At 43.3% G+C, this 16,069-nt stretch overlaps 1 protein-coding gene across 1 annotated transcript; it reads right to left on the reverse strand.

Moving 5' to 3' along the window:
• Positions 1–55: 55 nt before the first annotated feature.
• LOC142391317 (uncharacterized) lies at positions 56–15,645 on the reverse strand. Its single transcript, XM_075477086.1, has 13 exons — positions 15,425–15,645; positions 14,485–15,276; positions 13,638–14,399; positions 13,493–13,539; positions 11,906–12,008; positions 11,415–11,751; positions 11,250–11,325; positions 11,028–11,167; positions 10,850–10,953; positions 8,402–8,456; positions 8,226–8,308; positions 7,534–7,641; positions 56–388 (listed from the first exon to the last, which is right to left on the reverse strand). The coding sequence occupies exons 1-13, from the start codon at positions 15,545–15,547 to the stop codon at positions 353–355; spliced, it is 2,766 nt and encodes a 921-aa protein (XP_075333201.1). The 5' UTR covers positions 15,548–15,645; the 3' UTR covers positions 56–352.
• Positions 15,646–16,069: the final 424 nt, after the last annotated feature.

A 16,069-nucleotide genomic window follows, 5' to 3' on the forward strand; every position in this document is an offset into this window, starting at 1 on the left:
CTGATGTCCAGAGCTACTCTCCTACCACAAAGCTCAAATAAGATGCTCGGTCGTCCTCATTTTCTCGCTTTATTTGCTCACCATAATTACAAAGACACGGCTGTGTTACCACATCTGAAGCTACAACCTACTGAGGAAAACACGCTTAACTAAATCTAAGAATGCTGAAATGATACAGCTAAAAGACAGCTGGGAATAAATACAGGTGACATCACATGTAAGACTTAGACAGGATCTGAGATCCAAGCAACAAAGATGTCCGAGTTCTCCTGTTTTCAAGCCTTAATGACACATCTGGATCTGTGTGTGTTGGCAGGTAGTGTGTTGCCCCGGAGACCGACGGTCCAGTTCTTCATGAGGCCTTCTGAGACTTTGACAACCGTTGGCCCTGAAGGATGATACAAATCAGAGAAAGTTACTCATCTATCACCTTCATGATGTCATTATCATTCTAATCCAGGTTACACAGTCCATGAAGAACTGGGATGTCTATAACTGGGACGTTTTACTCTGTTTTTAGGGGGTAACTTGAGACTTGTGGGTCCTCTCTTACCTCTTATACTTGAACTAGTTGTTCTTGTTTATTGAGTTTAGATCAGTTGGTTTGAACTTGTGAGGTTATTTGGGGCATGAGACACTTTCTTGGGACTTGTTGGTTTTTAACTGGGACTGACTGGACTGGACTGGGTGGTCACGTCTTAGGAAGTCATTTTTGACTTGTTGGTCTGGACTTGGGATCTCATGTGGAACCTGTTGGTTGTGTCTTGGAGAATGATTTGGTGCTTGAAGGTCTTGTCTTGTGGCACAAATTCAGTTTACCAAGTCTTGACTGGTTTCTTGCTTTGGGACTCGTTGGTCTGGACTTGTCAGTTCTAATAAGATGCACATGTCCACATAAAGGGGCTAAGTTTGGTTTCAGCGTGCCATGTTTACAATATAAATGTAACAGTAAAGAGACAGACTGATTGGTAACAAATTTTGGTTGATCTAAGATTAAGATTAAGATTAAGATTAATGTTAATAGATTAATCTATTGAAGCCATGTTGTATTTATAGTTTTATTCGAAGGTGGATCAAATAAAAGTACATTTGAAACGACATAAAGGCAACAACAAAAAAACGCAGCTAAATAAGTTGAGATGACCTCGATGGAAAAATTAACTGAACTGCGACCACACACACACTTGTTGGCTACTCGAAATGTCACATCACAGTTTGCTGAAAACGGTGGCGGCTGTGGCGGGAAGTGGGCGTCCTGTGTGTGTTTCAGATTGTGTGTTTCGTGTCGTGGGCGTATGTGGAGTGATGACAGGAATCTGGTTTCAGTGGTTTGTATTCGCTCAGCCTGTAGTTTCATTTGTCTTCGCTGACCCGAAACACTGAGCCAATCGCCTCCATGGGAACTCAGACTGCATCTTACGGTTTACTCATAGCTCACAAAGCCTTCGAGGAGGGGCTCTTTCACATGTCTGAGTTGAGGTCAGTTTGAAAAAGAAGAAGCCTTTTATCCTTTTCACAACACAACAGCCTGACACACAGGACGGCGCAGCACTCTGTTTAAAATGTAGCCGAGTTCCAAGTAGTTTCGATCACTGAAGGGCAACCTTCAAGTCCTGACATAGGCACAAATAAAAGGCCACCAAGTCCCGAGATAGGCACAAATAAAAGGCCACCAAGTCCCGAGATAGGCACAAATAAAAGGCCACCAAGTCCCAAGATAGTTACAAATAAAAGGCCACCAAGTCCCAAGATAGGCACAAATAAAAGGCCACCAAGTCCTGAGATAGGCACAAATAAAAGGCCACCAAGTCCCGAGATAGGCACAAATAAAAGGCCACCAAGTCCCAAGATAGGCACAAATAAAAGGCCACCAAGTCCCAAGATAGGCACAAATAAAAGGCCACCAAGTCCCAAGATAGGCACAAATAAAAGGCCACCAAGTCCCAAGATAGTTACAAATAAAAGGCCACCAAGTCCCAAGATAGGCACAAATAAAAGGCCACCAAGTCCCAAGATAGGCACAAATAAAAGGCCACTAAGTCCCAAGATAGGCACAAATAAAAGGCCACCAAGTCCTGACATAGGCACAAATAAAAGGCCACCAAGTCTCAAGATAGGCACAAATAAAAGGCCACCAAGTCCCGAGATAAGCACAAATAAAAGGCCACCAAGTCCCGAGATAGGCACAAATAAAAGGCCACAAAGGCCCGAGATAGGCACAAATAAAAGGCCACAAAGGCCCGAGATAGGCACAAATAAAAGGCCACCAAGTCCCAAGATAGGCACAAATAAAAGGCCACCAAGTCCCAAGATAGGCACAAATAAAAGGCCACCAAGTCCTGACATAGGCACAAATAAAAGGCCACCAAGTCCCAAGATAGTTACAAATAAAAGGCCACCAAGTCCCGAGATAGGCACAAATAAAAGGCCACCAAGTCCCGAGATAGGCACAAATAAAAGGCCACCAAGTCCCAAGATAGGCACAAATAAAAGGCCACCAAGTCCTGACATAGGCACAAATAAAAGGCCACAAAGGCCCGAGATAGGCACAAATAAAAGGCCACCAAGTCCCGAGATAGGCACAAATAAAAGGCCACCAAGTCCCAAGATAGGCACAAATAAAAGGCCACCAAGTCCCGAGATAGGCACAAATAAAAGGCCACCAAGTCCCAAGATAGGCACAAATAAAAGGCCACCAAGTCCCGAGATAGGCACAAATAAAAGGCCACCAAGTCCCGAGATAGGCACAAATAAAAGGCCACCAAGTCCCAAGATAGTTACAAATAAAAGGCCACCAAGTCCCAAGATAGGCACAAATAAAAGGCCACCAAGTCCTGAGATAGGCACAAATAAAAGGCCACCAAGTCCCGAGATAGGCACAAATAAAAGGCCACCAAGTCCCAAGATAGGCACAAATGAAAGGCCACCAAGTCCCAAGATAGGCACAAATAAAAGGCCACCAAGTCCCAAGATAGGCACAAATAAAAGGCCACCAAGTCCCAAGATAGTTACAAATAAAAGGCCACCAAGTCCCAAGATAGGCACAAATAAAAGGCCACCAAGTCCCAAGATAGGCACAAATAAAAGGCCACTAAGTCCCAAGATAGGCACAAATAAAAGGCCACCAAGTCCTGACATAGGCACAAATAAAAGGCCACCAAGTCTCAAGATAGGCACAAATAAAAGGCCACCAAGTCCCGAGATAAGCACAAATAAAAGGCCACCAAGTCCCGAGATAGGCACAAATAAAAGGCCACAAAGGCCCGAGATAGGCACAAATAAAAGGCCACAAAGGCCCGAGATAGGCACAAATAAAAGGCCACCAAGTCCCAAGATAGGCACAAATAAAAGGCCACCAAGTCCCAAGATAGGCACAAATAAAAGGCCACCAAGTCCTGACATAGGCACAAATAAAAGGCCACCAAGTCCCAAGATAGTTACAAATAAAAGGCCACCAAGTCCCGAGATAGGCACAAATAAAAGGCCACCAAGTCCCGAGATAGGCACAAATAAAAGGCCACCAAGTCCCAAGATAGGCACAAATAAAAGGCCACCAAGTCCTGACATAGGCACAAATAAAAGGCCACAAAGGCCCGAGATAGGCACAAATAAAAGGCCACCAAGTCCCGAGATAGGCACAAATAAAAGGCCACCAAGTCCCAAGATAGGCACAAATAAAAGGCCACCAAGTCCCGAGATAGGCACAAATAAAAGGCCACCAAGTCCCAAGATAGGCACAAATAAAAGGCCACCAAGTCCCAAGATAGGCACAAATAAAAGGCCACCAAGTCCTGAGATAGGAACAAATAAAAGGCCACCAAGTCCCAAGATAGGCACAAATAAAAGGCCACCAAGTCCCGAGATAGGCACAAATAAAAGGCCACCAAGTCCCAAGATAGGCACAAATAAAAGGCCACCAAGTCCCAAGATAGGCACAAATAAAAGGCCACCAAGTCCCGAGATAGGCACAAATAAAAGGCCACCAAGTCCCAAGATAGGCACAAATAAAAGCCCACCAAGTCCCAAGATAGGCACAAATAAAAGGCCACCAAGTCCCAAGATAGGCACAAATAAAAGCCCACCAAGTCCCGAGATAGGCACAAATAAAAGGCCACCAAGTCCCAAGATAGGCACAAATAAAAGGCCACCAAGTCCCAAGATAGGCACAAATAAAAGCCCACCAAGTCTCAAGATAAGCACAAATAAAAGCCCACCAAGTCCCAAGATAGGCACAAATAAAAGGCCACCAAGTCCCAAGATAGGCACAAATAAAAGGCCACCAAGTCTCAAGATAAGCACAAATAAAAGGCCACCAAGTCCCGAGATAGGCACAAATAAAAGCCCACCAAGTCCCAAGATAGGCACAAATAAAAGGCCACCAAGTCCCAAGATAGGCACAAATAAAAGGCCACCAAGTCTCAAGATAAGCACAAATAAAAGGCCACCAAGTCCCGAGATAGGCACAAATAAAAGGCCACCAAGTCCCAAGATAGGCACAAATAAAAGGCCACCAAGTCCCAAGATAGGCACAAATAAAAGGCCACCAAGTCCTGACATAGGCACAAATAAAAGGCCACCAAGTCCCGAGATAGGCACAAATAAAAGGCCACCAAGTCCCAAGATAGGCACAAATAAAAGGCCACCAAGTCCCAAGATAGGCACAAATAAAAGGCCACCAAGTCCTGACATAGGCACAAATAAAAGGCCACCAAGTCCCGAGATAGGCACAAATAAAAGGCCACCAAGTCCCAAGATAGGCACAAATAAAAGGCCACCAAGTCCCAAGATAGGCACAAATAAAAGGCCACCAAGTCCTGAGATAGGAACAAATAAAAGGCCACCAAGTCCCAAGATAGGCACAAATAAAAGGCCACCAAGTCCCGAGATAGGCACAAATAAAAGGCCACCAAGTCCCAAGATAGGCACAAATAAAAGGCCACCAAGTCCCAAGATAGGCACAAATAAAAGGCCACCAAGTCCCGAGATAGGCACAAATAAAAGGCCACCAAGTCCCAAGATAGGCACAAATAAAAGGCCACCAAGTCCCAAGATAGGCACAAATAAAAGGCCACCAAGTCCCAAGATAGGCACAAATAAAAGGCCACCAAGTCCCGAGATAGGCACAAATAAAAGGCCACCAAGTCCCAAGATAGGCACAAATAAAAGGCCACCAAGTCCCAAGATAGGCACAAATAAAAGGCCACCAAGTCTCAAGATAAGCACAAATAAAAGGCCACCAAGTCCCGAGATAGGCACAAATAAAAGCCCACCAAGTCCCAAGATAGGCACAAATAAAAGGCCACCAAGTCCCAAGATAGGCACAAATAAAAGGCCACCAAGTCTCAAGATAAGCACAAATAAAAGGCCACCAAGTCCCGAGATAGGCACAAATAAAAGGCCACCAAGTCCCAAGATAGGCACAAATAAAAGGCCACCAAGTCCCAAGATAGGCACAAATAAAAGGCCACCAAGTCTCAAGATAAGCACAAATAAAAGGCCACCAAGTCCCGAGATAGGCACAAATAAAAGGCCACCAAGTCCCAAGATAGGCACAAATAAAAGGCCACCAAGTCCCAAGATAGGCACAAATAAAAGGCCACCAAGTCCTGACATAGGCACAAATAAAAGGCCACCAAGTCCCGAGATAGGCACAAATAAAAGGCCACCAAGTCCCAAGATAGGCACAAATAAAAGGCCACCAAGTCCCAAGATAGGCACAAATAAAAGGCCACCAAGTCCTGACATAGGCACAAATAAAAGGCCACCAAGTCCCGAGATAGGCACAAATAAAAGGCCACCAAGTCCCAAGATAGGCACAAATAAAAGGCCACCAAGTCCCAAGATAGGCACAAATAAAAGGCCACCAAGTCCTGAGATAGGAACAAATAAAAGGCCACCAAGTCCCAAGATAGGCACAAATAAAAGGCCACCAAGTCCCGAGATAGGCACAAATAAAAGGCCACCAAGTCCCAAGATAGGCACAAATAAAAGGCCACCAAGTCCCAAGATAGGCACAAATAAAAGGCCACCAAGTCCCGAGATAGGCACAAATAAAAGGCCACCAAGTCCCAAGATAGGCACAAATAAAAGGCCACCAAGTCCCAAGATAGGCACAAATAAAAGGCCACCAAGTCCCAAGATAGGCACAAATAAAAGCCCACCAAGTCCCGAGATAGGCACAAATAAAAGGCCACCAAGTCCCAAGATAGGCACAAATAAAAGGCCACCAAGTCCCAAGATAGGCACAAATAAAAGCCCACCAAGTCTCAAGATAAGCACAAATAAAAGCCCACCAAGTCCCAAGATAGGCACAAATAAAAGGCCACCAAGTCCCAAGATAGGCACAAATAAAAGGCCACCAAGTCTCAAGATAAGCACAAATAAAAGGCCACCAAGTCCCGAGATAGGCACAAATAAAAGCCCACCAAGTCCCAAGATAGGCACAAATAAAAGGCCACCAAGTCCCAAGATAGGCACAAATAAAAGGCCACCAAGTCTCAAGATAAGCACAAATAAAAGGCCACCAAGTCCCGAGATAGGCACAAATAAAAGGCCACCAAGTCCCAAGATAGGCACAAATAAAAGGCCACCAAGTCCCAAGATAGGCACAAATAAAAGGCCACCAAGTCCTGACATAGGCACAAATAAAAGGCCACCAAGTCCCGAGATAGGCACAAATAAAAGGCCACCAAGTCCCAAGATAGGCACAAATAAAAGGCCACCAAGTCCCAAGATAGGCACAAATAAAAGGCCACCAAGTCCCAAGATAGGCACAAATAAAAGGCCACCAAGTCCTGACATAGGCACAAATAAAAGGCCACCAAGTCCCAAGATAGGCACAAATAAAAGGCCACCAAGTCCTGACATAGGCACAAATAAAAGGCCACCAAGTCCCGAGATAGGCACAAATAAAAGGCCACAAAGTCTACTATTAGAACCATTGAGCCTAATTTATGGTCGCCTTCGCTTGCGTGCGTCGGCCAACATTCCTATCTATCTATCCGTTGAGGAGACGGAGACTCCCGGAGACCGCAAGGGTTGTGATTGGTCGGCTAACATCATTTCCTGAATCACTTTTCCGGTTTAGGTCCTTCCTCTCAGAGCAACAACACGGCCATTTTTGAAAGAGTTTACTGTGTGCCGGCGGTCAACATTTGGTCAAAATGATTTGCATTGCAACATCAACAAGCTCCAACTCCAACAACAGTCTTTCTCTCTCGGTCGCCATCGTTCGCTGTGAGGAGTGGAACGGAGCCGGAAGGTGAACCACCAATCAACGACTTTCACCATAGACGTCGCCAGATTGGGTCGTCTAGCGTAGCGCTGCCTGCTGATCGGGAGGGGAACTGTCTTGGGTATCCGACATCTCGACGGAGAACTTCGAAAGGTTTAGTGACCACGGAGTCGGATTGACGGATAGCGACGGAGAAGCATACAGAGGCCTTAAGTCTGAAATATCAAATAGTTTTCTCTTCATTTAACACAGACCTGAACCTGGATTTCTGTAACACCAGCAGGACCAACATTTCTTACGTTTGTAGGAGGCAGGGTGACGGTCAGGCCAGCCGGGGTCCTCAGACTCAGTTTCTTCTTCCACAGATAATAAAACTCAACACACTCAGAGAGAGACTTGGTCTGGACCTGAACACACACAAAACAGCAAATCATAGAGATCCAGTGTAATGTTTACTATAATCCTGCATCACATGGTTGCTTTTTCATTTGATTCCATGATTTTAAACATCATTCATACAGCGAACAAACTCTTGGTGCCAGCGACGCCACATTAAGGGGTGCACTGGAAAAAATCTAAATCTTACCAAGTATATTTTTCTCATTGAGTATCTCATTACAATTGATATAAGACACAACTGCCTAACAAGTATTATTTCAGCCAGATAAAGGGACTCGTTTGAAGACAATACATCTTGAATATCTTTTTAAGTGAAAAAGTCTTGAAAACATCTCGTTTTGAGTCATATTTCACATGAAACAAGCTTTTTTTTTCATTTGAAGAGGTTTTTAAGCTAATTTCAAGATCACTTTTATCTCAAAAGTCCCAAATATCACATTTTATTTCAATAAATCTGGACAAGCCGATTTTCACTAGTTCCATTGGCAGATTTTTTTGCTTATTTCAAGCAAAAACGTTTCGTATTTGTTGTTTTTTTTACTTATTTTTGGAGGGGCATTTTTTCCAGTGTGCAGCTGAGGTTCAAACTTACAGCTTTCTGGATGCTGCTGAAGTCTTTATGGAGCTGCAGGGATTTAACCAGCAGCTGCTTCTCCGCTCTGCTCCACTTCACACCTGTAATAAACATTTCATGCAAATTTCACCATTTTTCTGTCAGTGAGATGGAAAAGATGCTGTGTTTGGTAGAATGAATGAGTAACAGCTGACCGGTCTGGTTGCTGTTGGAGGTTTCAGGAGCCAACAGCAGCTTCTCCACCGTTTGCTGAAGAAAGGAGAAGAAACGAAAGAAAGAAACAGAATCAGCCATGTTTTAACGAACCAGAACTGTTCCTGCATCGGTTTCTGTAGATCTTTTAATTGCATTCGAATTTCATTTCACAAACTATTCAATGTGGAATGTCTTATCATGAGGTAAGCAGCTGTCTTTTTATGTGATTTAAGTCATAAACCCCATAAACTAAGATGTCTGTAGTTTAGTATCATAGGTATAATATAGTAGATCATTTTGTCTCACTTTGTGGTGTTTTTTTGTATTTTTGTGATAATTTGTCTCACTTTGTGGTGTTTTTTTGTATTTTTGTGATAATTTGTCTCACTTTGTGGTGTTTTTTTCTATTTTTGTGATCAAATGATCACAAAAATAGGTGGCTTTGTGTTTCATTTGATCTTTTTGTGGTAGTTTTATGCTTCTTTATTGTGGTTATTGTAATTTTTATGGTTTTGTTCCTTGTTGTGGTAATTTTTTCTCTCTTTTTGGTTGGTTTCTGTCTCTTTATCTTTCTCGTGTGCTCTTTGTATCTTTTTAACAGGTTTTTGTTTTTTTTTGGTGATTTTATGTTGTTTTGTGATCAAATTGTATTGTATTGTTTTGTTGTGGTTGTGTTTAATTGAGAACCTTTTTATCTTTATGGTAGATTTTGGTCTCTTTGTACTCATTTTATCTCTCTCTTTTCATATTTTTTGTGCTGTTTGTGGTAGTTTTGCGTCTCTTTGTATTGATTTTATCTCTCTTTTTTCGTTTTTTTGTGCTGTTTGTGGTAGTTTTGTGTCTCTTTGTACTCATTTTATCTCTTTTTTCATATTTTTTGTGCAGTTTTGTACTCATTTTATCTCTCTTTTATTGTATTTTTTGTGCTTTTTGTGGTAGTTTTGTGCCTCTTTGTACTCATTTTATCTCTCTTTTTTCATACTTTTTGTGCTGTTTGTGGTAGTTTTGCGTTTCTTTGTATTGATTTTATCTCTCCCTTATTTCATATTTTTGTGCTGTTTGTGGTAGTTTTGTATCTCTGTACTAATTGTATCTCTCTTTTAGTATTTTTTGTGCTGTTTGTGGTAGTTTTGCGTCTCTTTGTACTCATTTTATCTCTCTTTTTTCGTTTTTTGTGCTGTTTGTGGTAGTTTTGCGTCTCTTTGTACTCATTTTATCTCTCTTTTTTCGTTTTTTGTGCTGTTTGTGGTAGTTTTGTGTCTCTTTGTACTCATTTTATCTCTTTTTTCATATTTTTTGTGCAGTTTTGTGTCTCTTTGTACTCATTTTATCTCTCTTTTATTGTATTTTTTGTGCTTTTTGTGGTAGTTTTGTGCCTCTTTGTACTAATTTTATCTCTCTTTTTTCATACTTTTTGTGCTGTTTGTGGTAGTTTTGCGTTTCTTTGTATTGATTTTATCTCTCCCTTATTTCATATTTTTGTGCTGTTTGTGGTAGTTTTGTATCTCTGTACTAATTTTATCTCTCTTTTAGTATTTTTTGTGCTGTTTGTGGTAGTTTTGCGTCTCTTTGTATTGATTTTATCTCTCTTTTTTCGTTTTTTGTGCTGTTTGTGGTAGTTTTGTGTCTCTTTATACTCATTTTATCTCTTTTTTCATATTTTTTGTGCAGTTTTGTGTCTCTGTACTCATTTTATCTCTCTTTTATCATATTTTTTGTACTGTTTGTGGTAGTTTTGTGTCTCTTTGTATTGATTTTATCTCTCTTTTTTCGTTTTTTGTGGTAGTTTTGTGTCTCTTTATACTTATTTTATCTCTTTTTTCATATTTTTTGTGCAGTTTTGTGTCTCTTTGTACTCATTTTATCTCTCTTTTATTGTATTTTTTGTGCTTTTTGTGGTAGTTTTGTGCCTCTTTGTACTCATTTTATCTCTCTTTTATCATATTTTTTGTGCTGTTTGTGGTAGTTTTGCGTTTCTTTGTATTGATTTTATCTCTCCCTTATTTCATATTTTTTGTGCTGTTTGTGGTAGTTTTGTATCTCTGTACTAATTTTATCTCTCTCTTTTAGTATTTTTTGTACTTTTTGTGGTAGTTTTGCGTCTCTTTGTATTTATTTTATCTCTCTTTTTTTGTTTTTTGTGCTGTTTGTGGTAGTTTTGTGCTGTTTGTGGTAGTTTTGTGTCTCTTTGTACTCATTTTATGTGTTTTTTCATATTTTTTGTGCAGTTTTGTGTCTCTTTGTACTCATTTTATCTCTTTTTTTATTATTTTTTGTGCTGTTTGTGGTAGTTTTGTGTCTCTTTTTTAACCCCAACTCTCAGCCTTCTTTTATCTTCGCATTTTTTCTGTCTTTAAACTTTTCTCTTTGACTTCAGTCACCTCACACAGATCTGTACAAATAAGCAAACTAAAAAACAAATAGTTTTTTTAAAATGATTGTTTTACCAGAAAGTCTCCTCTGCACTCCGATAGGATTTGGAGGGCATACTCTTGGCTGCTCCCACCCCCCAGCAACACGCTCGACCGAGCCATCATCAGCAGAGCCTCAACTATAGGAACAAAATCACGCAAATCAGTAAAATGAACCAATAAAGAAATGACTTCTGTGTGTCTTTGTGTGTACCTCTCTGTTTATTAACAGGACATTCCAGTTTGTCCCATGGGGTCCACAGCAGCACTGCATCGTGGGAGTCGGCGCAGGCACATTTTCTGTCCCGTAGGGGCGGGATCTCGGCCTGAAATCTCCGTCCCAGGTTGATCCGCCTGTGATTGGCAGCTCTGGGTTATCAGGCAATCAGCAACTGACACCAGCGAAAATGTATTCAGTCGGAGGTTTGTTACGTACGGTGGAATGATTCCCGATGTTAGTGTTCCAGGTGGAGGACAGGGTGTTGCCATGGCAGCAGGATCCCCTAATTCATCTGCCAAACACAGACAAACCTTAACAATGAGTCAAAGCTGTCCACTCAGCGTTACTGTTCACTGGTAATGTGTGACTGAAGGGACTCACTGTGGAGCTGGACAGTCTGGACTATTTGCTGCCTCTTGGTGGCGAGGGAGCAGTACAGCCCCGGCCCCGCCCTCTGGGGGCACAACGATGGAGGAGGGGTGTATTGACCTCCATCACCAGAGGTAGCCACCTCACCATCCTCGTTGCCAGTAGCAACAGCCTCCCTCTCGTCCATGTGCATCAGGCTACGATAGAGTCCGCGGCCTCTGGGAGCCAGAGAGAGTACTTTGCCTCTCTTCTGCCCACCCCCGCGTGCCGAAGACATCCATTTTGTTTTGACAGGCACAGAGACTGGCATCACCATGGCGACTGAGTTTTGAACGGCTGGAGAGATATCCTGAAGAGAAGCAGGAAAAACTTAGCTTGCGCTGTTCCCCAGAAAATGGCCGCTAGAAGTTTACACGTTTGTTTGAGTTACATTTAGGGACTTTCAGTGCCCTCCTAAATGACCAAAAAAGCTGTTTTTAACATTTTTTATGGTAAAAATGAACCTTTTTCACTAATGTAGGTGACCGGAAGCCACTGTGGGAACGCATGTGACCATTTAACGCTGGCAGGCTCCTGAAGTCGCGCTTACACACTGTGCACATCAACCTACAACACACACACAGAGTAGAATCATTCAATCAAAAACTAGAATCATTACATCACATCATATCTAGGGCTGGGCAACGATTAAAATGTTTAATCTAATGAATCACATGATTTCCCTGATTAATCACGATTAATCTCATTTGTACGCAAAATCCAAAAATGAATCCAAAAGTAGTGTATAGCTTTTAGCATTTAGCTTTATTTTAAATGTGCTGCCATATGAATGAAAGTGCCATAACATTTGTTGTGCAAACACACTTTTAACATCAGCATCTTTCTGTAGTTTTTATGTAGAAGCCTCGCTCCACTGTCTGTTTCCTTGAATGACTTGCTGCTATCAGTTGTGTGTTTTGCCTTTAAGTGATATTTTAGACTGGAACTACTACGCTGAGAAGACAATTCAACTTGGCTTTAAATGCAGGAGTTTTTTTTAAAATTCATTTTGAAACACGTGCTTTTATGTTGAAACAAGTAAAACAGGAAGTAGCGCCGGTTAGCTCCGTGAGCTTCACACCTGTAGCGGTGATGTTACCTGCTAGTTTATCTTTATTTTATTACTCCATGCTTCGTGGTGTTTGCTGTAACTGTGAATGTGATGCAGAGGAGAAGTGGAAGTTAAAGAATCCTAGTTTTGACCGTGAAGATTGCCTCTGGGGAATGACTCTGCCGTTGGTTGAGAAACAGGCTAAAGTGGCCAGTATTACTTTGATTATTTATTGGTACCAGCCACAATGCTAAGAATGCTATTTCTTTAATGATTACAACAACTAATGTCGTCTTTGACTTTGTTTACTCGAACATTTAGTTCTACGGTGTTGATGTGGCTTTAATAAACATCTGAGAAAAGAACCGGAGTCTCGCATCCAATCAATGGGCGGCATATTGGCAGAGTTTACAGATGACTTTGGTTCTGTCGACTCCGCCGTCTGGAAGAACTTTAAAATGAAAATGGCCGAGTAAAAGTTCCGTACCCTTCTCCATGTTTGGTGGATCCGCCGATTACTTTCTTTTCCTGTTCCGCAGCAGACAGCAACAGACTTTTACAAAATAAAAGCCTGTGAGCAGCAGACTTTTACAAAATAAAAGCCTGTGAGCAACAGACTTTTACAGAATAAAAGCCTGTGTGCAGCAGACTTTTACAAAATAAAAGCCTGTGAGCAACAGACTTTTACAAAATAAAAGCCTGTGAGCAGCAGACTTTTACAAAATAAAAGCCTGTGAGCAGCAGACTTTTACAAAATAAAAGCCTGTGAGCAGCAGACTTTTACAAAATAAAAGCCTGTGAGCAACAGACTTTTACAAAATAAAAGCCTGTGAGCAACAGACTTTTACAAAATAAAAGCCTGTGAGCAACAGACTTTTACAATAATAAAATAAATAATAAAACCTGCGTTAATGCGCGATAAAATATTTATCGGCGTTAAATAATTAACAAGTTCACGCGATAATAAGCCCTAATTTATATCAATATCACTTTGATTTACCTGGATCCAACAACCTCAGAGCTGCTTTCAGGTTGCATCTGTTTCACCTGAAAATGAAGAGTCACAGTAAAAAGCAGTGTTCCAAATGAGCCTGCTCCTGTTTCTTGACTAACTTACATATAACATGAAGAGAAATATAACAAACCCAAGTCAAGTCTGGCCGACCATCTCTGCCTTTCCTTCCACCTCTTCCACCTCTTCCACCTCTTCCACCCCGTCCACACTCGTCTCTGCAGGTCAGCCTAGCACTGCTGGCGTTTTGGCCTCTTCCCTGAGGAGAGAAGCTGGTCTCAGAGCTTCTAGCAGTTTTAAGGAGACCCATCAGTTCCTCTACCTGCTCGGTTCGGCTCGGGAGGAGGCATTGACCCGTTTCAGAGGCCAGAAAGTAGCTTTCAATCTCATTCAATCTACAGTTGAGGGTGGGATCTCTGTTCAAATGTGAGGATGTTTGAGCCTGAGAGCCCGTCCTCTCTGTCCTGGGATGCGTTGGACAGCCTGGACTGCAGACCGTCGGGGTTTGAGGGGGATGAGGACTTGGACCGGGAGTCGTGGGGCTACAGAAAGGCTGTGGGGCATTGGCGTAACTTTCGTGGAAGAACTGGTTGGTGGGAAAGTCCTCAGCAGACAACGAGGTTAAGTCTATGGAGCTCCACCCTCCCCCTGCACCTTCTGCAGATGTGGAGTCCAGTGGAGAGCACTGCTGCTGGGAAAGGTTTGGCCCCACAGGCCACCAGCTGTGCTGGCTTCGTCCAGGTGTGTCACTCTGTTCAAACATGCCACTGGCATGAAGTGTGTGAGTGTTGTAGGATTTGTATGTGTCCTCCGGTTCGTCTCTGTGAGGAGTCTGACCCGAGCTGAACTGTCTCTGGTTCTGGAGGTGGAGATCCAGGTGAGCTGTTGTCTGGTTCTGTTTCAGAGAAGAGACAAACACACGATCAGGTCTTGATCAGGGGACACCGGCAGTTCTTTTGGTGTAAAAAGGTCCATCTTACCTGCCAGGAGAAACTGCTGAGAAAGCAGGAATGTTCAGAGGAGGACTCATACTCGTCCCAGTTTGAATAATCTAACTCTGGATCAGGAGTTTGGTTGAAGAGAAGTTGATGAGGGGTAGGCAAAAGGTGAGGGGAGGTAAGATGATAAGGGGAGTTTACCTGAGGAGAGGTAAGATGATGAGGGGAGTTAACCTGAGGAGAGGTAAGATGATGAGGGGAGTTTACCTGGGATGGAGGGAAATGGGCAGAGGTTATTTGGGACTGATAATAGAGATGGGAGGGAGATACCTGCGTCTGTGATGCCAGGTGTGGGGAGGATACCTGGGGATGGGAGAGGTGAGGGGAGGTTATCTGGGGATGGGAGAGGTGTGGGGAGGATACCTGGGGATGGGAGAGGTGAGGGGAGGTTATCTGGGGATGGGAGAGGTGAGGGGACGATACCTGGGGATGGGAGAGGTGTGGGGAGGATACCTGGGGATGGGAGAGGTGAGGGGAGGTTATCTGGGGATGGGAGAGGTGAGGGGAGGATACCTGAGGATGGGAGAGGTGTGGGGAGGATACCTGAGGATGGGAGAGGTGAGGGGAGGATTCCTGGGGATGGGAGAGGTGAGGGGAGGATACCTGAGGATGGGAGAGGTGAGGGGAGGATACCTGGGGAAACTGAAACGAGGATACCTGGGGATGGGAGAGGTGAGGGGAGGTTACCTGGGGAAACTGAAACGAGGATACCTGAGTCTGGAGTACAGCGTTGGGTGAGGTTAAGTGGGGAGGACACGAGTAAGGGGAGGATACCTGGGGGTGAGGAAAAGCAATAAGTTTAAATACGGAAATTGATAAGAAAGTTTGCAAATATGTAAAGACACAAGACAGCAAGCATGAATAAAAACATCAGAGAGTCTATGAATAAGTAGATCAAATAAGGGATTTCATGAATAAGAACCTTGGCAGGAGGGTGTTCATGGTTCCTGAATGACGTGGGGGAGGAGAGGGGAGGAAGTGACAGAGAGGAGTGATGGACAATGGGAGGAGGAGACGACGACGGAAAGGTCCACAAGTCAGACATGTTGTCATGAGCACACACACCTGTTGACCCTGAGTGTGCAGATTGGCATGATTATGTGTGTAGCAGCTGGCGTTTCATCAGGATGGCGTCCTCATGCGAACCTGCAGGGACACAAAGGAACAACGGACACCTCTTAATCTGAACCATACCTCTGTGGACCCAATGAGGACCCAATGAGGACCCAATGAGGACCCCTGAGGACCCATGAGGACCCAATGAGGACCCAATGAGGACCCCTAAGGACCCATGAGGACCCATGAGGACCCAATGAGGACCCAATGAGGACCCCTGAGGACCCCTGAGCTGTTTACATCCCACCACAGGCTGATAAAACTCTAGCCTTGGATGAGCTGTATAGGACTGTGAATGGACTGGAGAACGCACACTCGGAGGCTGCATCTATTGTTTTGGGAGACTTCAACAGAGCAAACATGAAGAAAGTTCTCCCAAAATACTTCCAACACATCTCCTTTCACACCAGGCGGGAGCAGACTCTGGATCACTGCTACAAACCCCTCCGCC

This window comes from Odontesthes bonariensis, chromosome 11 (assembly GCF_027942865.1).
Source record: "Odontesthes bonariensis isolate fOdoBon6 chromosome 11, fOdoBon6.hap1, whole genome shotgun sequence".
NCBI lineage: Eukaryota > Metazoa > Chordata > Actinopteri > Atheriniformes > Atherinopsidae > Odontesthes > Odontesthes bonariensis.

Excerpts from the sequence above, each read along its gene's own strand:
- LOC142391317 (XM_075477086.1), bottom strand. The coding sequence starts at position 15,547 with ATGTCTGACTTGTGGACCTTTCCGTCGTCGTCTCCTCCTCCCATTGTC. Across the intron at positions 15,277-15,424 it reads ATGAACACCCTCCTGCCAAG|GTATCCTCCCCTTACTCGTG; the intron begins GTTCTTATTCAT and ends CCTCACCCCCAG. Across the intron at positions 14,400-14,484 it reads TCAGCAGTTTCTCCTGGCAG|AACCAGACAACAGCTCACCT; the intron begins GTAAGATGGACC and ends TCTCTGAAACAG.